Source organism: Hermetia illucens, chromosome 4 (genome assembly GCF_905115235.1).
Source record: "Hermetia illucens chromosome 4, iHerIll2.2.curated.20191125, whole genome shotgun sequence".
Lineage (NCBI taxonomy): Eukaryota > Metazoa > Arthropoda > Insecta > Diptera > Stratiomyidae > Hermetia > Hermetia illucens.
The window spans coordinates 80,375,533-80,399,906 of NC_051852.1; the positions used below are offsets into that span (position 1 = coordinate 80,375,533).

General features: G+C 42.2%; 1 protein-coding gene across 2 annotated transcripts in view; it reads left to right on the top strand.

The window, feature by feature from the left end:
* The window catches only part of LOC119656117 (integrin alpha-PS2-like), an 82,100-nt gene extending 57,934 nt beyond the window's left edge, over positions 1 to 24,166 (top strand). For both annotated transcript variants that reach the window (XM_038062441.1, XM_038062442.1), the window contains exons 11-15: positions 6,552 to 6,786; positions 6,865 to 7,034; positions 7,172 to 7,350; positions 23,436 to 23,974; positions 24,039 to 24,166. In XM_038062441.1, coding sequence (XP_037918369.1) covers positions 6,552 to 6,786; positions 6,865 to 7,034; positions 7,172 to 7,350; positions 23,436 to 23,974; positions 24,039 to 24,107 — 1,192 coding nt within the window. In that variant the 3' untranslated portion in view covers positions 24,108 to 24,166. The remainder of the gene's footprint in view (positions 1 to 6,551; positions 6,787 to 6,864; positions 7,035 to 7,171; positions 7,351 to 23,435; positions 23,975 to 24,038) is intronic.
* The last annotated feature ends 208 nt before the right edge of the window (positions 24,167 to 24,374 follow it).

The following is a 24,374-nucleotide window of genomic DNA, read 5'->3' on the forward strand; positions in this document are numbered from 1 at the left end:
ATCTTACTTCGCTTAGACCCAGAATTTTCAGTTTAATCAATCAATCATAGTCCATTTTTGACAGCCAAAGGTCGTAGTCGTGAGGTCAGTCCCTTTCCGAGCTGTTGTTGATGTTTCAGTTGCAATAAAGTTTGAAAGTTTGCAGGTTGCTAGCCCAAAAATTTCTATTCTTTTTAGTCGTCTCTTACGACAAGCAGGGAAGACTTTAAGTGTATTTTATTATATTTAAGCCTCAACTCATAGGACTCACTAGACTTCAAACTATCCCTATTCCGAAATCTCCTTTAAGTTGATTCTACCACATTATATTAATCACAACAAGATACGTCTACGACTGGCTGGTCGCACATTTCGGCCACCTTATTGTTTCGTGAAACATCGATCTACGCTGCAAATCTTTTGGTCTCGGCTTCGTTGCTAAATGCTTTAATTTACGACAGGAAATACACGCTATTTATACTGATTGCAACAAAGCATTGGATGACCACAATGTGCTCTTCTCCAAACTATCTCTATTCACAGTCTAGCTTCCACAATATCTGGTTTTATCGTACGTCCTTCCTCTGGCTTTACCTTAATTTAGCGCTCCTTAACATTTTTCAATTCCCTTTGTTAAAAACACCCTTAAATATTGCTGTGTAGTCTGGTCCGTTTTCGGAAAAAGTGTCCTAAGTCATTCAATATCAATCAATATCACACTACATTGAATAGTCTCACATACAAATACATATATTCACTTTATTATTTTTTAAGGAGGTGGAAATCTTCAAAAGACACTGGCCTGGACACGCCAGCGTGTGGGATTCTTACCCACTAAAACCACCCCCGACTCCCTCCAAGCCCCGTGGAACCACCGTACGGGGCGGAGTCAGCGAATTTTAGCTTGGTCCCCTTTCGTCTCTACGCGGCGTACGTAACCACGCTTTTCTGGTCTCCTCTGCCTTTCGCAGTTTGCTCTGGATATGACCATGGAGTTGATCGCATCCCAGTCTTCCTGACATGCTAGCATTTTTCGCACCAGATTCTCTGGTATGAGCACCTCTCCTAGAGTCTCCTCTAGGTTCTTCCTTTCCTCAACAAACCTTGAACAGTGGAAGAATACATGCTGTGGGTCCGCAATTTGGACAGTCTGGTGAGGTCTCCAATTTAAACCTGCGCAGGTATTGGCGATATCCTCCATGTCCCATGAGAAACTGGGTGAGATTATAATTAATTGAGATTATAATTAATCTCACCGTTTCGTCTCTCCAACCACTCCTTGATGGCAGGAATGAGCCTGTGAGTTCACCGACTCTTTCCCGAGCGTTCCCAACGCTCTTGGCATCTATTTAGCGATCTCTCCCTTTCGGCGTTCTTAGTCTGCGATAAAGGGGAGATAGAATATATATACGTCATCTCATCTGCCAAGATGTCAATGGGCATCATTCCAGAAACGAATGCTGCATCATCTGAGACAGTCCTAAATGCCGAGCACACCCCTAAGGACTGTTCTTCTGTGGACTGAGCTCAGTTTGTTAGCGTTAAATGTAACCTGCAATGCCTTTCCCCAAACTGGAGCTGCATAGAGCAGGATCGAACTCACTATCCTAGCTATAAGCAACCTGGAAGCATGTCGTGGCCCTCCCACGTTCGGCATCATTCTTGCAAAGGGCCACACTCGCAGTGGATGCTATGTCATAGACATACTGCACGTGTGCCTTATAGCTAAGCTTCCCATCTATCATCACTCCCAAGTATTGGATCGCAGGCTTAGAAGTGATGATATGATTCCCAATTTGAATACGGGCAAAATTTCTTTTACGGCACTTGGTGATTAGGACCGCTTCTGTTTTTTTCTCCACAAGTGTCAGACCAGAACTCTCTAGCCAACCCTTAACAGCACTGATCGCTTCGCATGAGTATAACTCAGCATCTTCGAGATGCTTTGCGACAACAACCAGCACTATATCATCGGCGTAGCCCACCACCGTGGGTTCCTTCGGAAGGGGAAGATTAAAAACATCGTTGTACATGATGTTCCACAGCAGTGGGCCCAGTACGGAGCCCTGTGGGACACCCACGGAGACAACATACTCCTGGGGTCCGTCATCGGTGTCATACCAAAGCCTCCGTTCTTGTAAATAGCTGTTGACAAGAGCTGCAAGATAAGCGGAAATACCAATCTTCGCCAGAAATTCCCGTACTAGGTTCCAATTGGCCGAATTGAATGCATTTCTCACATCCAGGGTCACTACTATGCAATATTTGCTAGTACTGCCCTTTCCGTGGATTGCATCTTCGGCCAAGCCAGTAACCATTTTGATGGCATCAATGGTTGATCTGGCTTTACGGAACCCATGCTGCCGATCTGAGAGACCTCCCTGGCAATCAACAACCGGGAGTAATCTATTATAGATTACTCGCTCTACCATTTTGCCCACAGTGTTCAAACGACAAATAGGTCTGTAGGAGGTTGGCTCACCTGAAGGTTTGCCAGCCTTAGGCAGTAGCACCAACTTCTGTCGTTTCCATGATGCAGGAAATATCCCTTTGGACATGCACGCTTCGAACAACTCAGCGAACCTGTCCGGCCTGGATTTCACGACAAGCTTGAGGGCCTTATTCGGCACGCCATCCAGACCCGGAGCTTTGTTATCTCCTATCCTAGCGCAGATCTCCAGCAGCTCGTCACTGGTGACTGGCGGTATTGCCGTGTCGTTCAGAGGTCGCTGGAAGCTGTCTATGCCCTCCTCTTGCTGAGGGAATAACCGCTGGATAATTTTTAACAAAAGTGAAAGACACGTGATCTGCGGAGATGATCGGACTCCGCTTCTAAATAGAGCTCCTTAAAGTATTCCCTTTTGCTCTGTTGGATGACGAGCTTCAGGGTTTTGTGAGCTTCCTTATAGGCGCGCTCTTTTTGCCCTTGGTCGATTCTGCCTACCGCTCTTTGAGCCGCTCTTCTGGCTCGGTGACAGGCTGATCGAGGGCTGGCCAGTTCAGCATTCCACCAATAGTATGGTCTTCTACTGGGGAAAAAGCACCTTCTCGGCATGAACGTGTCACACGCTTTCGCGATGCATTGGGCCACATGGGCAGCTCTTTCGGTTAGGTATACGATTGAGGTAGACCCCCCTTTCTGAAAAGTGTTTACATATCCTTCGTTGACCAGAACGACATCCAACTGTGCGAAAGCGTCTAATAGACTGCGGCCCCTTGCATTTGTCTCTTTGCTACCCCACTCACGGGTCCAAGCATTGAAGTCACCAGCAATCACCCTTGGACTACGACCCCTTGCGTCGAGAACTAGACTGTCAAACATTTCCTCGAATTCGGGCAGTGTCAGGCTTGGTGGGACGTAACAACTGTACACATACACCCTGTTTATTTTCGCCGTTCTGTCTGTCTGTCTGTCCGTCTGTCCCTCTGTCCATCTGTCCGTCTGTCTGTCTGTCCGTCACACGCATTTTTCTCGGAGACGGTTATAATGATTGACACCAAATTTGGTAGAAAGGTGGGAACTGTGAACGCTCACATATACAGTGAGTTACATCCTTTTACGTTACATGCAAAAAGGAGGCGTAAAATTTTTTTTCATCAAATCTAGTTATGTGGGGTATCAAATCAAAGGTCTCGGCTAGTACTTTTCGAAGCCGGTCTTAGTTTTAACATTTGTTGGAAAGGTGGGGAGTGCAGGGGGTTGAAAGTGATCACTTCTTTACGGGGGCCATTCTCAGAAACTACCAAACCGGAAAATCTGAAAAAAATCAGGAGGCTGCCACTATATGGTGCCTGGGCTCCGAAACACCTTCCATACCGATTTCTGTTCAAATAAAGTTAATAATAGTATATTACTATAATTTTTTGTAATTGGCCTGAAACCCCTCTTAAATTCATCCCAGTACCACGAAATTTTGCAGTGATGTGGGCTATAATGTAGAGCATGATATTACCAAGCTTGGTGTAAATCGCAATATTACTAACAAAGTTATTATATAATACGTCAAAATTGTTGCCTATTTGAAAATTGAAACCTGTGAATGTCAATATCACCCGAAAGTGGATACCCTCACATAATATATGGATAAATTACGTGAAATACACAAAACCATTCGTACCTAAAGCATCCAGCTTCCGGTTTCCGGACTTGTTCTTAGATCCATACGCTAATAATTAAATTTTTTTCACAATTGAACTTTAAATTTTGAGCATTCAATCACTCTATGAATAAGTACACAATTTTTAAACTTTATTTCAGTTTGGACCCATGTTAATTGTGCCAAATTCCGTATGGTTACCATAAGTCCCAATGCGAAGCACAGTGCGTCAACCACTTTTATCGCCATCGTTAACGGCTTTTGGAAATGTGATTTAGCTAATTTTCAGTTTTCAATGTCTATCTGTCTCTCGGTCACACCCGATTTACTCGAAAACGGTTGAATCTCTTGTCACGAAATTTGAGAAGAATATGCGGTCTGTGGGTCCCTTTACATTCCATTTCGATATCTGCTTAGATAAAGTCAATAATAGCATAGTATGATATTCAAGAAATTTACACGAAAACTTGCTTTTCGTCCTAGAAGTTCAAAATCAGTATAAGTGATATTGTAAGACACAATTCTTCAAGACAATCCAACTATTAGTAACAAAGGTATAGCAGGTATAGCAGATGTATTCCACGTGAATTTATTGTACTTCCAAGACGTGTACGGCGCTTTTTAGTTTTCCTTTTTGGCTCTTTTTAGTTATTAGTTTTTTAGTTATTATCAGCATCAATTACTCGAGACCGACCTATGCACATATATGTTATATATGATCCTTTCTTATCATACCTAAATTCCACTCGAGACCTAGGAGTCACTTTCGACAAAAAGCTCCGGTTTGACATCCATTGCCTCGAGCAGCAGAACTGTCAGGCTTAATACTTCGCTCCATCTCTGATTTTGACTCCATCCCGCCCTCCTTCAGTTCCTTCGTGATCTGGTCTTGAAAATGTGCAACGTAAATTCACCCGTTGCCTCTAATTTAAGAAAAGCGTTCCTTCTGTGCTTTCTCCTCCTCCTGAGGCCAATAAGTATTTGAAGTTTACTCTGTTAAATAAATAAATAAATATCTAAATAATACCAGCGGTATTCAACTTACATATTTATAAATGTATATATCTATACTTTGTGTCCGGATAGCTGAGTGGTTAGAGTACAAGGCTGTCGTACGGAAGGTCGCGGTTCAAATCTCGCTGGCGGCAGTGGGATTTGTATCGTGATTTGACGTCGGATACCAGTCGACTCACCTGTGAATGAGTACCTGAGTCAAATCAGGGTAATAATCTAGGGCGAGCGTAATGCTGACCACATTGCCTCCTACAGTGCTCTGTAGTGTACCGTTACGGTCTTGAATGAAGTGCTCTAACACACTTCAAGGCCCTGATCCAATATGGATTGTTGTGCCAGCGATTATTATTATTATATATCTATACTTTGTCTCATGGAGTAATGTGGAGATATTCTAACTTCATTTAGTTATGTAAGGACGTGTATCCATATACGCATTCTTTTTTTCTTCAGCCTTTGTCCCGTTCACAAGCGGGGTCGGGTCGTCGTGATCAGTTTCGCCATTTGGCTCTATCAAATGCCTGATCTGGATGCAATCTCGAGGCTTTTAAATCCCCACCCAGCGTATTAAGCGTCCCTTATTTCGGCCGGCCTTTTGCTCGTTTACCATCGACTTCGAATTTCACACCAATCTTGGCAAGTGAATTCTCGTTAGCGCGAATTACGTGACCATGCCATCCAAGACCCCTCTCTCGCATATTTTCCACGATCGGTGCAACCCCTTATCAATCGCGGATATTCTCATTATATGTACTTACATACATTCTATGTGTCCATATGTACGCATTAGTACGCGGTAATAGGCGAGGTTTGTTTAGGATGAAGAAGACTATTCACGAGAAGCAAATCCAGCGGCAAAGGGACACGGAATCGCATTGTTTATCTTTGGCCCATGTGGCTAATGTATTTATTCTTGTTAACATTTCCCCATCTTATGTGACAAGCCATAAACAGCTGTGCAATACCACATGCCCGCATTGGCACACACCAATGTGCTTCATCATATACACGCCATTGACACCAGACCTTATCCGCGGAACTTGTCCCACGCAGTTATTTTTCTGCCTGTAAAATTTCGAAGAATGCGCTGGGAGTTGAATATCCTGTATATAGCGTTCTTGGGATGAGAGCAATATTTATGTCATCAATATGTATACAAATATCTGAAAATTTGGAAATATATGAAGGAATATTTTGAGTTTTTAGTAACGTCCGAAACGAAAAAAACATGAAACCTTTATACCCAAAGCATCCGGTATTCCGACTTGTTTCTATTTTATTTTGTACATAATTTATTAAAATGACTAACTTTTCTTTATCGGAGGCTCTCTTAGCAACTGAATGAAAAAGCATTATTCACTTTGTAGTATAATGTGAACTTCATCATAAATTGATCATTTGATACTGAAATTTTAGGCACTTTATTTTTATCAAATTCATCTCAATCTTCTTATTGCAAAGCACTGAAGACAGCCATACTCTTGGATTCTCGGACCGAGTGAAAGTAAATGTTTCAGTCTCGAATCAAGGGGAAGATGCCTATGAATCTAGGTTTTTTATGACCTTTAAAAATAAACTATACTTCCGAAAGATTGAGTCAACATCCTCATCTGCAGTGACTTGTTCAACGGTTTCTCGAGGAGATGATACCACAATAAAATGTGATATTGGCAATCCACTTCTTGCAAAAAAGTTTGTAAGTAATACCCATCCTTGCAAGTCGGCTATTACTGAGGCAATACATATTCGAATGCTTACATTTGTATATTTTCAGGTCAACTTCAATATTATTTTGACTCCTTCAGGAATATTTGACAATGTTCCTGAATATCGATTTTATTGTGAAGTCAATTCAACAAATACGGAAGATATGGCTACTAAATCAGATAATATTATTGTCAAATCGATAAAGATAGAAGTGAAAGCAAGTTTGACAATTATTGGGTAAGATGATATTTAAAGAAAATTTTCCGCAGGTTATATTAAAAGGCTCGTTAGTGAGATTTGTCAAAAATACACAGGAATATATAGTTTACTTGAGAATATACATTAACAGTTAACTTAATTCATATGTTTCCTAGCAATGTCCATGATAACGATATATTGTACGACGTATCAGAATTCCTCCCAACGCAGTTTGCAAAACAGGAGAGTGAACTTGGTCCTGAAGTTATTCAAAGATATAATTTCCGAAACGAAGGGCCTGCACCAATCTTAAAAGCAAATGTTTATATAGTATGGCCTTATAAGACCTTTGCAGGTAAGTCGTTATTTTCAAAGCTATTACATACCTAACATTCACAGATTTTTGGTCCAGATATGCTGCGTTCATGTTCTTTTCGCCCAGTGCACACATTAACTTCTTACTAGCAAATGTAAATTTTGACGAAAAGTCAATAATTATGTCAATCACCATCTGTCAATACTTAACGGGGTTAAAAGAGATTGTCCATTAGTTTACATATATATTGCCATTCAACTCTTGTGGTATATAGCGCACCTACGTACCATCGTTAACGGTTCGCTGCAATGCGCTTGAACTCCAGGACTTCCCGAGACCTGAGCACTCCTCTACTGTTTTACGCCAACTGCTCTTGGACGATTCACCCGTCGGCGATCTTGGTGGAGCCAGCAATGTTGCCTCTTCTCAATATGTGACCTACCCATTGGTACTTTCGCCTTCCGATTACATCGCCCTCGGGTGACAGACCTGTACACCGCTCAACTTATTTGTTTGAAATAGTAACTCAGCGTGCTCCGATGATACGGCGCAGACAGGTGTTCACGAATGCTTGGAGCTTTGGAATGAACTCCCGTATAGTAACACGGAAAGAACACTAGCACGGAATATTCTCATCATGATGTTGTTGAGATAACTGATTTCTCGATCTTAGACAAGGTAGTGAAAGCGGATCTAGCTTTGTTAATATGTCGGGCCACATCTATCATAGTTCGGCGCCACTGTTGGCAGAAACTTGATCAACAACGCACGATACAACTCTAGCCGGCTACGCTTTGGATCAGAATAATTTTAAGATTTTACCGGGATGCAGCACTTGACACTTGTACCATCATATGTCACTCTAGTGATAACTATTTGTTTTTCCAGAATGCACCTCAAGCATAGAGTACGCCAGATACAATCCCTGTTCATACAATCGAAAGCTTTCTCGAAATCGATGAACAACAGGTGAAGTGAAGATCTAAACTCCACGTACTGTTCCAAAATGATCCGTAGAATGTTAATGTGGTCAATGCAAACAGAACGGAAACTATCCTGATCTTTGTCGATAAAACTTTCGAGATGTTATCTAATACGTTCTAGGATTATCTTAGCCATTATCTTTGCAACGGCAGGGAGCAAGCAGATACTCCTCCAATTGTCACATTCAAAACGGGTACCCTTTTTTGGCATCTTAATTATCTTCCCTTCTCCCAGCCTTTGAGAAAGGCCTCGGATTCCCAGGATTTCCGTATAAATGTAAATAGCAATTCTGCGATCCACATGTTACGGTGACTAGCCATTTCATCCAAAAGAGACGAAGCTTCAATGAATGTGAAACGGAATTATTTAAAATGCCACCCAACAAATTGAACTTTGGAAAATCAACCAGACATACACAGAAACTCTCAGCCCGTACAGCAACTCGAGCATCAGAACAGTGAGATTTAACAACCTGCAAGTACGAGTTTCGAAGAAGAGCGTTCACTTTGAAAATTGCTGCAATCAGCGAAGTGCGAGACGCAGCGTGAAACTGAAAACTCACTACAGGATCGATTAAGAATAAGAATCAATCTCAATACATTGCCGCGGAAGAAACGTACCGTTGGTATGGTTCCACTGGCACACGCTAATCTCGTGTCGGGTTGCTTCTGGCAGCTACTGCAAGGCGCGATCTCTTGATCTGGGAACCGGTTTCTGACAAGCTTCTAACTGCAAGATTCCGATCCAGGTTAAGGAGCATCACAATTTTACAATGCTACGCATCAACGATATAGTAGAGGAAGATGGAGGGGTTCAGGGAGGTGTCATTGCGATTGTGATGGGTAATATGAATGTCAAGGTGGACTCTAACAATACCTTGCTCGGACATGTGAGTGCAAGCGGAAGATGTCGTAGAACGCAATGATTTCAGAATCATATACCACATCACGAAAGAACTTGAAAGTGCTCGCAAATCTTTCCTTGGGGAGGACGTTAACGGCCGACTTCTTACCCATGATGACGTGGAAAGAATACTTCATCACGATTCTTAACTGTATTACACCTGGAGAGGTTCCTTCTCTTGTGGATGAAATAATGGCTAGTCACCGTAGCATGCGGGTACAGATTATTCCTCCATGCAGCAGAGAAATTATTTCGGCTGTCAATGACTTCAAACAGAGTAAAGCCGTGGGGCTTGACGGTCTTCCCACAGAGTTGTTTATCACTGCACCTGTCGTTACTGCTACTTCCACTCGTACGGAAATCCTGGGAATCCGAGACCTTTCCCAGAAAGTGGAAGAAGAGGACCTCTTTTGAGGGTGACAATAATCCTGGAATGCATGAAGGAACATCTCGAAATCTTGATCAACAGAGAGCAGGCTGGTTTCCACTCCAGACCCTGTTGCATTGATCACATCAATCTACGGAGCATTTTGGAATAGTGCATTGAGTTTTGAACTTCGCTTTACCTGCTCTTCCTCGATTTCAAGAAAGCTTTCGATATTGTGAAGAAGGAGGAATGCTCAACGGAGGAGGGAAATGTTGGAGAAACTAGTGGCCATTATCAGAACAACACAGGATTGCGCAAAATGTCACGTACATTATCGAGGTGAAATCTCGGAGGATTTTGAGGTCCAAAGCGAAGTTGGCAAGGTTTCATCTTGCCATCGATATTATTCCTTCTTGTTATCGGCGACGTTCTTCGGGCACAGCATCAAAAATCAAAGAACCAACAACATCAAATCGCACTGGTCAAACTGGGACTACAACTTTGAGACCGTTGAAAATTTCTCCTACCTAGGGTCCAAAATCACAACCGATAACAGCTATGACGATGAAATCCGCGCCCCGTTCTTGGCTGCCAACAGAGCCTATTTCAGCTTACAAAAACTTTTTCGCTCGAAACGTCTCACCATAGGGTCAAAGCCCTTACTTTACAAGGCTATCACCTTGCCAGGCCTTATGTATTCCTTGGAGCTTGGGTTCTTAGCAAAAAAAGTTGTGAACTATTGGCCACATTCGAGAGAAAAATCCTCCGAAGAATTTTTGGCCCCCTACATGAGGATGGACGATACCGTAGCCTAAATAATGACGACATCTATGAGCGATACCACGGCCGCCCGGTTGTGGATAAAATCCGGCTTAACAGGTTGGGGTGGGCGGTCCCTTAATCCGTATGGATGAGGATGACGCAGTCCGGAAAGTCTATAAGGGCAATATCTATGGTAGAAAAAGAAAACGAGGCAGACCCTGCCTGAGATGGAACGATGGCGTAGCTTTTAGGGATATCGAATTGGTGGACCTCGGCGCAAAACAGGGATGTCTGGAGTTGCTTACTAAGGCAGGCCTAGACCGGTTACCGGGTGTTGGTCGTTGATGATGATGTTGATCGAAGAAGTCGATCAATATATATCTAGGAAGCGTGCTTTCTGTTAACGCTAACACCGAAATAGATGTTGCCCGTCACATTACCAGCGCTAGATCCGCTTTCGTTGCTCAGTCTAAAATCTGGAAATGCAGTTATCTCATCACCAACATCAAATTTAGACTGTTCCGTGCTGATGTCCAATCGGTCTTGCTATATGGGTGTGGTATATGGAAAGTGAACTTCTCTGTTATCCAAAAGCCCCAAGCTTTCGTCAATGCCTGTCTGCGTCGTATCATCGGAATAAGTTGGTCTGACACTATCTCAAACGAAAACTTTGATAGATAGGAATATGTCAGCCAATTGTCACCCCCAACTTTCAACTAGTGCTGTAGAGGCTAAAGATGGGGCGAAAGTTCGTAGGGGAGGAAAATTGTAATGGAATTTACCCGCAATACTAGTTGTTGAAAACTTGTTCTTTTTGTCTTTTGTTAACTTTAGTCTTGTTGATTTGCAATTTACTTTCGTGTTGGCTATTTGGAACCCTGGTGAAAACCGACAGTATTGGCGACAGTTCATAGTAGATACATTACCCGTATTAGCCGTCTTCAGAAATACGCCTTCAACGGAATGTGGTGTGTATTAACATCAGCAAAAATACAAAATATGAACAATATTGAACAAAAGTACATTATCTACAAAAAAGTGTTACATTGTTGCACACGCGCTAGATTTGAGTTCAATGTAATGTGAAACCAAATCTTTTTTCAACGCAATAAGATGTTGTGTATTTATGGTATGAGATTAGGATGATTATATAGCAGTTGAACATCAGTGTCATCAGGGATATCGTACGTACACCATGGGAGCAATCAACTACTTGATATACTTGAGATATTGGTTGAAAATTAGTTGGTTAGGAGAAATAAATTCAATTTGTGCCCGACAGATGGTATCAAATATGGAAGCCAATATGATAATTCAAGTAGTTTTTGATATGATTTTAAGGTTTTTTCTGAAACAAAACTTTTAATAAAGTTTACCGTCTGTCTACCCGTCACTCGTACTTTTCTCTAAAATGAAATTTCGTGGACATATAGGAAGTATGAAATCCTACGCATACCCTGAGTAATGTAAATTTGCTCCCCATACATGCGACGGGGGTTATAAATTTCCCGGTTGGGGGTATTGAATGAAAGGTCCAAATTCTTTTTTATTTTCATGAATATACTTTAGTTTTGACCAAAAATTACAAAAAGAGAGAATGAGGGGTCAAATTATACATACTTGAAGTAAGACAGGACTAATTTCTGGAAACTATACAACTCTAAATTAGAAAACAATCAGGGTAATGCTCTTATATGGTATCAAGGGCTCGAAATACATCCCATTCCGATATCTTCTCAAATAAACTTAATAATAATACATTATAAGCTTTTTGACCTTTTTCCACCCGGAAAGCTCCGTGCATAATACTGAAGTTTCGTTGAAATCCTGTTATTGGTTTCAAAGTTATCAGCTTCACGCAAATTTACTGCATCTTAAGCCATAGAAATAAAATGCTGATGTCATAATTAACAAGAATAATGGACATACGCGTAAAATACTAAAGTCCCATATATGAAGAAGGATTCCTTTCTAAAAACACCTTGATTTCATCCTAGGTGGCAATCGCACTATTATTAATAAAGTTGTAATAGCTCAAAGTCGTCGCTTCGCTGTAAATTCTAGGACCTAGAATGACAGTATCACACTAAAGTGAATAATCTGACATAATATATAATTATTCATTACCACATGCTAAGTACAAATGGAACAAATGCTCACTCAAATATTTTTATATAAGAACTTTTCATACACGAAGTGTCCAGCTTCCAGTTTCCCAACTTGTTTGTATCTGTTTTCAGTGAACTTCTGCACACTTGTTAATAATATTGCACTCCTATTGCGAAGCGTATGAAGTTGACTTCCCTTAACTGCTCTTGAAAAATTGACCACAATTACAACAGAAAATCTTTTATTTCTGAAGCGTCCAGCTTCCGTTTTCCGGACTTGTTTTTCGAGTAAAACCGATTTGCAGAGGCTCAAGCAAAGATGAGTGACTAATGTATTTTAATGTCACGGTGTGGTCAATGTCTCCTAAATATATTAACGGTGACGAAATTGTTCTCGATATTCCGGCGAACCTGCAATTTATTTTAAGGATGCCTATAAAGGAATAATGCAAGTTATGGATCAACTTGGTATAACTATAGTTTGAACATTTTTAATTTATATTTGATAAATAATAGTAATAATCGTTGGCGCAACAATCCATATTGGGTCGGGGCCTTGAAGTGTGTTAGAACACTTCATTCAAGACCGTAACTGTACACTACAATACACTGTAGGAGGCAATGTGGTCAGCATTGCGCTCGACCGAGATTATTACCCTGATTTGACTCAGGTACTCATTCACAGCTGAGTCGACTGGTATCCGACGTCAAGTCACGATACAAATCCCACTGACACAGCGAGATTTGAACCGCGGCCTTCCGTATTATAACCCAGTGCTCTAACCGTTGAGCCATTCGGACAAATATAAGCTTTTATTAACTATGTAATACTTAGTAGCTTTTTGTCAACATCCGTTTTGTTATTCTGTCTGCTCCATAATATGTGTGTGTGTGTTTGAGGAGGGGAGAGGCGAAGCCTTCGAGCACGCAGACCTTAGTGGTCCATTGTCCTCGATTCCTTCATCTAACGGAGTATCCCGGATTCGTTTATGTATCGCAGGATTTCCGTTAGTGGATGTGATGCTGCCCGCTTCAGTTGGGGTACATCAGCCCTCAAAATCTGATGTATGATGCGTCCATAGGCGGGGCATTCAGTTTCCGGGGATTCCGCTTCCTCATTACAGGATGAACACGTATCATCTTGGATAATTCCTATTCTGAACATATGCCCAGCTAGTGAATTATGGTCATCAGTCAGAATGCCCACAATACCTCTGCAAGTCTTCCTGTTTTTCGACAGGATAAAGTTTGCAGTATGTTTCTTTGGTTCTAACAGGAAAAGTCTGGTATGTCTAGCAGCATTAAGGCTTCGCCATCTGTTATTATTATTCCCAGTTTTTGGTAGCAACATCAACCAATGCTACTGATACCCCAATTACTGGCTCTGGTCCGGGCACGGGGGAAGTTGAAACCGCTTTTGCCAAGGCATTCGAGATTTCATTTCCCTCTACGCCACAACGACCAGGACTCAGAGAAATTGCACCGTATTGAATCTAGAAACAGAATTCAATCGGTTTCTACATTCCTGAACGATTTTTGAAGTGATCAAAGTACTACTCAATGCAGCTTGACTATCGCTACAGATAACGTTACGCCTGCCCTTCAATCGCTCGACAATCATCCAGGTTGTCGCCCGTACGATCGCGTACACTTCAACCTGAAAGACCGTTGTTTATTGTCCCAAGTGAAAAGCCCACTTCTGCTTTTTATGCAAGAGGTAAACTCCTACTCCAGAATCATTTTCTGTTTTCTGCCGTCGGTGTTGAAGATGTCAGTATATCCTGATAGGCATTCTTCTGGTTTGTTCCAGTTTTTTCTTCGTTTCAAGATAACATCATCTTTTACCAAACATATGTATGGGGATCTGAGAATCAGAAGGCATTGCGAAAAATAGATTCAGTTCTCCCAATGACTCTTCCAATGCTCTATGGCATCTACGTCCATTGTTTCCCCATAGATCTAATCCAATTAGTCTATGAACCGCTCTCATTCCAGTGCTCGTGGCACCGGTGATACTCAGACACACAGTTGTTTGTAGTGTGGCTAGTTTACAGCAAAAACTCTTTTGTTTCACCTTAACCCATCACACTACGGATGCATAAGAGAACATGGGCCTAATGATAACAACATATATGCACATTACTACCTGAGGTCTAAGTCCCGATTCCCTTTGCAACACCTTCGTGTTGATGGGTTTGCAGAAATCGCAAATTCTGTTGTTCCTACTTCTGAGACTGTTCTCCCGGGTGGTATACTTCCAAGAGTCTATATAGACTCAATTCTGGAGTTCGTGAAAATACCGTCCGGTTTTCTAAGAAAGTCCAACTTGGCCGACTCATCCTTATTAAGGTCTGCACAACCTGGAAGTTTCCCTTTCATTTTTCAGTTCCTCACAGTTTGCTCTAAAAGAATCTCGTTTACGTTTTACGAGCCTCTTATATTCACGCTCTGAGTTCCAGAAGTTTAGCACGTCTTCATCTTTATTACTTTTGCAAGCACGATTTAGAAGTCGTCTGCTTGATTTCCTGAGTTTTTGCAATTCCCGGTTCCTCTGTGGAACCGTTTTACCTGGTTGGCCTCGCGAAATAGGACAAGCCTCTTCAAAACACTCTAAAAGTGTGCGATACAGAGTTTCCAATTGATCTTCTAGCTCAAGTTTGTCGCCAAGAAGTTCATTGAACTTTGTCCAATCCGTTTTCCTAGGATTCCGTCTTTGTATTACAGGCTGTTAGCCTGCAATAGTCAGACTAAATTCTAAGTAACGGTAATCTGATAGTGAGACTTCATCTAGCACTCGCTAGTTTCTAATCAACTCCAACAACTTTGAAGTGCACCTTGTTAGGTCAATTACTTCACTTCTTCTTGACCCCACGAATGTAGGTAGGTACCCTACGATCGCGGTCATCGCACCAGCTGAAGTGATAAAATCAGAGAGCTTCCCTCATTTAGGATTGGATTAGCTACTGCCCCAACTGCCCCCAACACAACCTATTAAAAGTGCAAGGCCACTTGATTCTGCATACACTAGCAGAAGAATCATACGGTAAGTAAGCAGTGGTACCTATGATGTTTCTCCTGTTACTATTAACCTGGTACGTTGACTGCAACAAGGTCTCGGGAATAAAATTGTCTCAGCATGGTTGCCTGTAACAATTTTGACATCAGAACACAGGCCCTCGGTCTCGAGGATCTTTCATCGAAGAACATCCTAGTCCCCTTGACTGATCCAATACCACAGGTTCTGTCAAAACCAACCCATGGTTCTCACAAAAATATATAACGACAGTCCTGCAACTTTGACAGCCTTTTCGCGAGTAGATAGGAAGAAGCTTTGGCAGGCTGCAGGTTAATTTGACAAACTCTTATATTTGTAGTCATAAGGGCAGTCTACTATAAAAACCGCCGCCAACTAAAAGGCCTGCCCCGTTCAGTGTGGATCTCATCAGGGTTACCAGCTTGTCCTCACCTCTTGCCGAAAGTTCCGCGTTCTTGCCTCCCATTTATCTGGAAACCGCCACACTTGGTGGTGTAACAACGTCCATGTCCTCATTCTCAAGAAACTTCGCCTTCTTTCCCAGGTTCACGGTGTCCAGGCTGGTGGATTCGAAGTCTGTGACTTTTTACCACTTGGAGAGTTACAATCCTTTCCATCTTCCATTTTCATGTGTTTTTTATGACACCCTTAGTGTAGTAGTAAACTACCACAAGCTCCCCCACCACGGCAAGGTGGTGCCCGAGGGAAAGCCCGGGGAAGTATGGCAAGTGAAACTAAAAGCAAAAAGTACCTACTGGCGAATTAACCGGAATTTTAGCTTATCACTTAACCACACATCTATAGACGTCGTTAGTTAAACCCATCTGGAGCTAAAGATAGGGATACGAAGAGCAACGAAAATCTCCAACATCAAATTGCTCCTACAAACTCAGTCGAAGATTCTTCCAATAATAGCAAATACATCTTGGTTTATCACAACATTTCATCGACGTTTTTTAAAATAAAAAATACCGAGAAAACTAAAAGATCATCCAAATATTGTTGCTTGGAAACTGTTACATGATCCTCATTAATATGACATAATTAATGCACCTTTCACACCAGTACTTTCCTAGAGATGTCTTGAAATACCGTCCAGGCTCATCTTAGAATTATCAAAAATTCCAAACATTACGGAGGAATTTATGCTGTTTTTAATCTGTAAGATTTTATGACATATTTTTAGTTCTGTAGGAGCTGAAGTGAAAATTGATACTATATTTAATTTTCTTAATCCTTCATGATCTTAATCGTAGCATGATCTATATTAGGCAAAATGCTCCAAGTTTTCTTAAGGACACATTTCACTCATAGGGCAATTAGTAGAGTGTTTTTAAAATTGTGATTTCTCAAAAATGAAATAACATATTGATATGCGAATATACTTAACGAATCTCGGAAATTCTAGTTCGGAATATAATGACGAGTGTTGTGATTATTTCCGTAAAAAAGTATAATATTAAAATCAATTTAGTGGTTCCTGAGAAAAAAGAGAAGTTTTTAAAACTGCTGAACTGCTGACCACATTGCCTCCTACCGTGTACTGCAGTGCACTTCAAGGCTCGTCCTTTCATAATGAGCTTTTTATAAACTTGTGTGGCGACCACGCCGTTCTGAATGGCACATACGAATCCTTCCGACTCAACAAAGAGCTCCCCAGCACGCAGCCATCTGTTCGACAAATGCAAATCGACAAATGACTGCCAAAAGCCAATTCATATGTTTACTGTGCATTGCCTTCAACTTCTATTCATCGATCCGCTCTTGGTCCGACTTCACCCCACTGAAAGGATTAATAGATTGAAAGTTAAGTGGAGTCAGTCAACAGTCTGCCTTACAGACAGCCGCATGCAAGGAACTCGCCTGCTCTTTGCTGTAAAAATAAGCGCGCAGCGAGTCGATTTGGCGATGATGTTGTGCCGTCACGTCAACCACGCCCCTACCTCCGATGTCACGAGGCAGGTTCATCCGCTCCACGACAGAGTTGATGCATTCGTAATTTGGACATAGTACATATCCGCTGCTGGACGCTTTCCAGATCGGTCTTCGCCCACGGTAATATTCCAAATGCATAAGCCAATGAAGGGCTAGCGAATTCATTCAATACGCTTATCTTATTCAGCACCAGCTTCACACGTCGCAGTAATTTAGACAGTAGAGCACCAGATCACCAACTTGAGCATGGGTTCCCTGTAGAATTCAAAGTACTTGTAGAAGTCTGTCTCGATCATAGCTTGTATGCCTCTCGATGTGGAGGTCAATAATGCTATGTCCGACATGCAGCCCGTGATGACCTTTGCGGTTGGCTTGGATTCGACACTTGTCTAATCCAAATTCCATCCGAATTTCACGGCTGAACATGTCTATTATTCGCAACAGATTTCTATGACCATCAGTATCAGCGTATAGCTTGATATCATCTAAGTACATCAAGTGTGTCAGCTCAGACTTAACACGTAGGCCATATTTGAATGCGAAACCATGCCCTTTAGTATGATCCAGTAGCCATAAAAGGGGGTTCAGTGCCATAGAAAACCAAAGGAGACTCAACAAACCCCCTGGAATATACCTCTCTGTATACGGATGGGCTCTGACGTATTGGCACCCTCAGATAAATACACTGATACGATGGTATGCCACCAGTTCATGTCGCCAAAAGCTTTATTAGTTTGGGATCAATGCGATACAGATGTAGGACATCGATTAGCCAGGCATGCGGTACGCTGTCGAAAGCCTTGGCATAATCGATATAGCAACTAAAGAGGTCTCTTTGGCGTCTAGTTGCTTGTCCTACAACTCCCGAGTCGATAATGAGTTGCTTTTTGCAACCAGCCCCTTTAGCCAACTCAGCAGCTCTTCTGCTCCTCGGTCAGAATGTTGTTGGTCTCGAGGTGCGCATTGACCCTTGCACTAATAATGGACGTTACCAATTTTTGGAGGGTTGGTAAGCAAGTGATCAGTCTTGTATCTGTGGGATCCTGCGCCGCATCCTTTTTCGGGACAACGTAGGTGCGTGTGTGTGTGATGGGGGAGCAGCTACAGCTTCTGAGCACTCAGGCCGTGTTGGCCCATTGTACTCGCCCCGCCCCCCCCCCCCCCCCCGTCTAACGGAATATTCCGGATTCGTTAACGTATCGCAGGATTTGCGTTAGTGGATGTGATGCTACCGGTCGCAATTGGAGGACATCGGCACCAAAGATCTGATGCCTGATGCGTCCATAGGCGGGGCATTCACATAGGAAATGCTCCGTGGATTCCGCTTCCTCATTACAGGAGGGACACGTATCATCTTCGGTAATTCCTATTCTGAACATATGCCCAGCTAGTGAATTATGGCCTGTCAGAATGCCCACAATACACCTGCAAGTCCTCCTGCTTTTCGACAGGATAAACTTTGCGGTACGTATGTTGGGTTCTGGCTGGAGAAGTTTGGTGTGTCGAGCAGCATTTAAGCTCTGCCACCTGTCATTATGGGAAACTTTTGTTCCCAGTTTTTGAAAACAGATTTAGCCAATGCTACTGATACCCCAATTGCTGGCTCCGGTCCAGGCATAGGGGAGATTGACCCCTCTTTCGCTAAAGCGTCCGAGATTTCATTTCCCTCTATGCCACAGTGACCAGGTACCCAGAGTAGTTCCACCGTATTGAATCTAGACATAGAGTTCAAACGGTTTCTGCATTCCTGAACGATTTTCGAGGTGATCAAAAGACTGCTCAATGCCCTCAGTGCAGCTTGACTGTCACTGCAGATTGCGATGCGCCTGGCCTTCAACCGCTCGTCAATCACCCAGTTTGCCACCCTTAGGATCGCATAAACTTCGGCTTGAAAAACTGGTGCATATTATCCCAAAGGAAAAGCCCACTTCTCGTTTTTATTGGAGAGGTAGACTCCGGCTCCAGAACCCTCTTCTGTTTTTGAGCCATCGGTGGAGAAGACTTCCGTATATCCCTTTACGCATTCCTCTGGGTCTTCCCAGTCCTCTCTACGCTTCAGGGTAACTACATATCTTCTACCAAACAGATGTATGGGGACACGAGAATCGAAAGGCATTGTAAGAACTGGATTTAGTCCTCCCAGTAACTCTTCCAATGCTCTGTGCCCCCCCCCCCATTCCGTTGTTTTCCCATAGATCTAATCGAATTAGCCTATGAGCTGCTGTCATTGCAGTGCTTTGAATAAATATATCCAGGGGCTGCAAATTGAGTAGTGCATTCAGAGCTGCGCCAGATGTCGTGCTCATGGCGCCAGTGATACCCAGCCAAACAATTCTTTGCAGGGCGGCTACTTTACGGTGAAAACCTTTTTGTCTCACCTTAACCAACCACACTACGGATGCATATACGAACATCGGCCTAATGATGGCAACGTATATCCACATTACCACATGAGGCCTGAGTCCCCATGTCGAGGCAAAGGTCCGTCTGTACAGCCCATAAGCTGTGAGAGCTCATTTCATCTTTACCTCTACATGTTTGTTCCAAAGAAGTTTTTTATCTAGAATGACCCCCAGATATTTCACTTCTTCGGAGAGTTGAAGGGTAGTACCCCTCATCTCAGGGAGACAAAGTCCATCCAGTTTTCTTCTTTTTGTGAACAAACGTAGGTAATTCCCGCAGTGAGGAAGGGTAGAAATTCCTGCGGCCGACTAATGACCTGATTTATGCTGTGTGCCAACCAACCGTGTACACTGCTAAATTTCTTATACCAGAAATTCTGCACCGGATCCAGATCAGGGCCCCTCCAGTTCTTCAAGCTGAACTGTTTATGGATCGTCAAACTTCCCCTTAGGTAACATCCGGCAAATTCATGCCAGGCGTATTGGCATAGCAGGTGCTTTCGCCGGTGATCTACTCAACATGCTGAGCATGCTGGCCGGGTAACCCCTCAAGCTCACTCCAACGTTCCCTCGCTTCCGTAACCGAAAACTGTACTGTCTAGACGTACTGTTGGGATTCGTTGAGTGATATGAAAAAACTCCACTGGTTTCTCGCGTAAGTTGCACAAGTCTGGAGTGACTTTCGCCATACCTTCGTAACGGACTACATATGACAGAAAGTTTTTGCTTTATTGGGTCCAGAATTCCAACTACAGGTGTTTCACTGGGGATGGTATAGTTTCTGTAAACCCCCTGAACTTTACTTCTCACCCGTCTGCTGGCATTTCCAGTGCTAATCTGAATCAGTCTAGCAATGCCCTGCCTAAGTGAATCCCGCCGACGTTCCAGACGAATTTTCTAAGGTGGATCTCTCCGGTCACTCAAAGCAATAATACGCAAGCGAATCTTCTGACCGTGCAATCTGACAGCCGTAACTGCACCACAATACACAAGTGATTGTAGTTGCAGAAGTGACATATCAACACAAAGCCGAGATGTAATCTCATAATTGTTTTGAGATAGCATTGCCGGAGTTACTGGAGATGCATAGAGCCTAGGAATACCTAATCTATGCAAAAGATTCATTTCCGAGAATTCTATACACGCTCTTTGGAATTCGTTCCGAACCTCAGTGAAATGTTGTTGATGCCGCCGCCTTTGCCGCCATCGACTCTCGGTCACCAGTTTCCGCGATAATCGCAAGCCGAACACGTTCCCTGATGATGGCCGGGATTATGTCGCTGCGAGTAATATAGCGGTACTGGTCTGCGACTAGCCCCACAGTGACATGCGCGAATTACGGAAAACGCTCGACGAACCTTTGGTGCAAGAAGAGGCAATAAGATGTTGTACGCGCCGCTGCCATTATTTCGTAGTAGGAGCGGATGATGAAGAGGTTCATTTCCTTAGTCTGCCTACGCAAACCTGCTGAAGTGGTCGCCACATCGTGGCGCCTAGACGTCGAACCGCCCCACGGCTAGCGGTTTCGACCCCGTCCTGTCCATTACGGGAGCCCGACCCAGCTACCAAGTCAGACGACTCCCGCCGGCTGTCCGTACCGGACCTTAAATTCCTTCTTCTTCTCATATATTGATTTGCATTTTACACCTAACTGCCAAGTGTGGTGATAAATTCCTCAGTGAGTAATCTGCAGGACTGCAGGACCAGCTACGGCGGTTATTATTATTATATTTATAGTTTATAGTGACTTGTAAAAAATTTTGCTGACTTGCCTGCAAAAACAAAAAAAAAGAAAATTTGCGAATTTCGGCTTAAAATTTTGAGGTATGTTGCTTGAAACTAAATTTTGTCGAATTAGCAAACAAAAAAAAAATTTGTAAAGTCCCCATAAAGGGTTTCACGATTTTTCTATGAGTATATTTTGAAATTATAATCCAGAATATACCAGCATTATAATATTAGATTGATTTTGTCCCTACCAGAGCTACATAACGCCGAACTTTCTGCTGCTACGGAGCGCTATTCGTGGAGGGAAATAATTATGGGAATATGTACATCGATGATCACAAAAATCCCGGTGCAAAAAAAACAATATTCGTCAAACATTCAAGATGTACTGAGATGATGACCTGAAACAGCGTTCAAAACACGCATTAGGTTATTGTTCAATTGGTTGAAGGTAACTCAAATACTTCCACGCTTCTCAGATTGTAATATTTTTGAGAACCTGTGGTATTATGTCAATGGTTGACTTCGCACACGTCCCACTTCGAACAAAAGACAATCAAATATATCCAGCGTTTGGTCATATCCATGCATCGTATAATGAAGGCTGCATATGAATCTAAAATTCTTCATATGAAGTGTTTACAAGTCATTTTTAAGGTTTTGCGTAAAACAAAACCTTATTAAAATCGGTTTATTGTCTGTCTGTCTGTCCGTCACATGCATTTTTCTCGGAGACTGTAGCAGCGATTGACACCAAATTTGGTGGGAACTGTGAACACTCACACATACAGTGAGTTACATTCTTTTACGTTGAATTTAAGGGGAGGGGGTGTAAATTTTTTTTCACTAAATATAGTTTTAGCTGATCTTCTTCGCTCCGCAACTAGTTTTGGGACCCGGCTCGTTCAACTCCAACGTTATTATGCAAAAGGAATATCACCAATTAGTATTCGTTCGCTGGCCGTTCGGCAGCTCATACAAAGAATCAAATTCCAAAATGCGTTGTGTCACCTCACTGCAACAATTCCACTTTCGCATCAAGCGCAGCTGGCAATTTCACCACTTTGGTCGTAGTTTCCAAAATATCTTTCATGAACCTTTACGGTTAATGCTAGGCAGAACAAAGTTTCACGTTGTCTGCTTAGTTACAGTTGGGATCAATTGTTAAACAATTTCAATTTAGTTCTACGACTTTTTTTCCCCGGTTTAAATAAAACGATACACCGAATTTAGCTACTTACTAACTTGAACTTGATTTTATAAAACCACTACACATTAAAAGAATACTTTAATTTGGATAATCGATGAATTTTGTTCAAAAAGAAAACGTGCTGTGTGCACTTGCCGGTGGTCAAGACAAGAGAGAGCGGATCATCTCCATGCGGTCTTTTCCTGCCCCAACCAACAGCACCTTCTCACCGCTAGTTCTAAATAGTGGAGAGTTCGGCGCGCCATCTATTTGCTCGCATTCGCAACATTCGAAATAAATTTCGAATGCCGCGAATCCTGTTGCGCCACATAGTCATATGGGGTATCAAATGAAAGGTCTCGGTTAGTACTTTCCAAAGCTTAGTTTTGACATTTGTTGGAAATGCTGGGAGTGCGGGGATCGAAAGTGATCATTTAAGGGGCCATTCTCAGAAACTGCCCAACCCAAAAATCTGAAAAAAATTGAGATGCTGCCACTATACGGTGGCTAGGCTCTGAAGTACCTTCCATACCGACATCCCTTCAAATAAAGTTAATAATAGTATATTACTATAATTTTCACGAAATTTTTCAGCAATGTAGGCTATAATATAGAGCTTGATCCTACCAAGCTTATTATATACATATGAATATTTACATACACTCATCCATGTATTTACTTAAGTGCTGCTAATATACTTATCTAATTCCAGGAGATTATGTGCTGTATCTACTTGACCCACCAACAAGCACTGAAAACGTGCAATGCTCAAAGGTCGAATATAATGAACTCAATATAAATGTGAAGCAGAGATTATTCCACCAAGAGTTTGGGACTACATTAAACATCTCATTCAGTGAAGACCTGGGGGCGACAATTGTACCGGAGAATAAACAACTGGAAGAACTGCTCTCCTGTGAAAATTTCTATTGCATGGTGCTCAATTGTACAATAAACTCTCTTGAAAGGAATGAGGATGCTTTCCTTATTATACGGAGCAGATTAGTTGCCTACACGGTTAATCGTTTAGTACCAAGGTTTCCTGCAATGCTTTCAAATAGAGTAGCAGCTATCATTACTAAGCGCCCATATTTTGAATCGCCGGCTGACCCGGTTTACTCTTATGAGATTCAATATATGGTTACTCCAGTGAAGGAAGTGAAAATACACCTCGTTCCTCTGTGGATTATTGTAATATCCTCAGCATTCGGTTCCTTAATTTTTCTAGCACTGGTCTATTCTTTGTGCAAGGTATGGATTTTTGCTCGGAATAAATAATATGTACTTATTTTGTTAAATATTGAATATTTTTCAGTGTGGGTTCTTCGAACGAAAGAAAATACCAATATCAGACGAAGTAAACTTAATCAAAGAAGAGGATTAATATTATTATTATGTCAAAATATGTGCATTATTATATATATATGTAGATTTTTCATAATTGTCATAATTTGCGTATTATTTAATAAAATTTTCATAGATTTATATGGTTGCCATTCGCCACTCGCTAGGGTATAGTGCGCCAACCACACATATATGCCATTGTACACCAGTAGTTCCCGAAACGCCCGCAATCCTCTCTACTGTTCTGTGCCAAGTGTGCTCTTGGAGCGACATACTTGTGAGCCAACTTGGCCTTCATAACGTAATC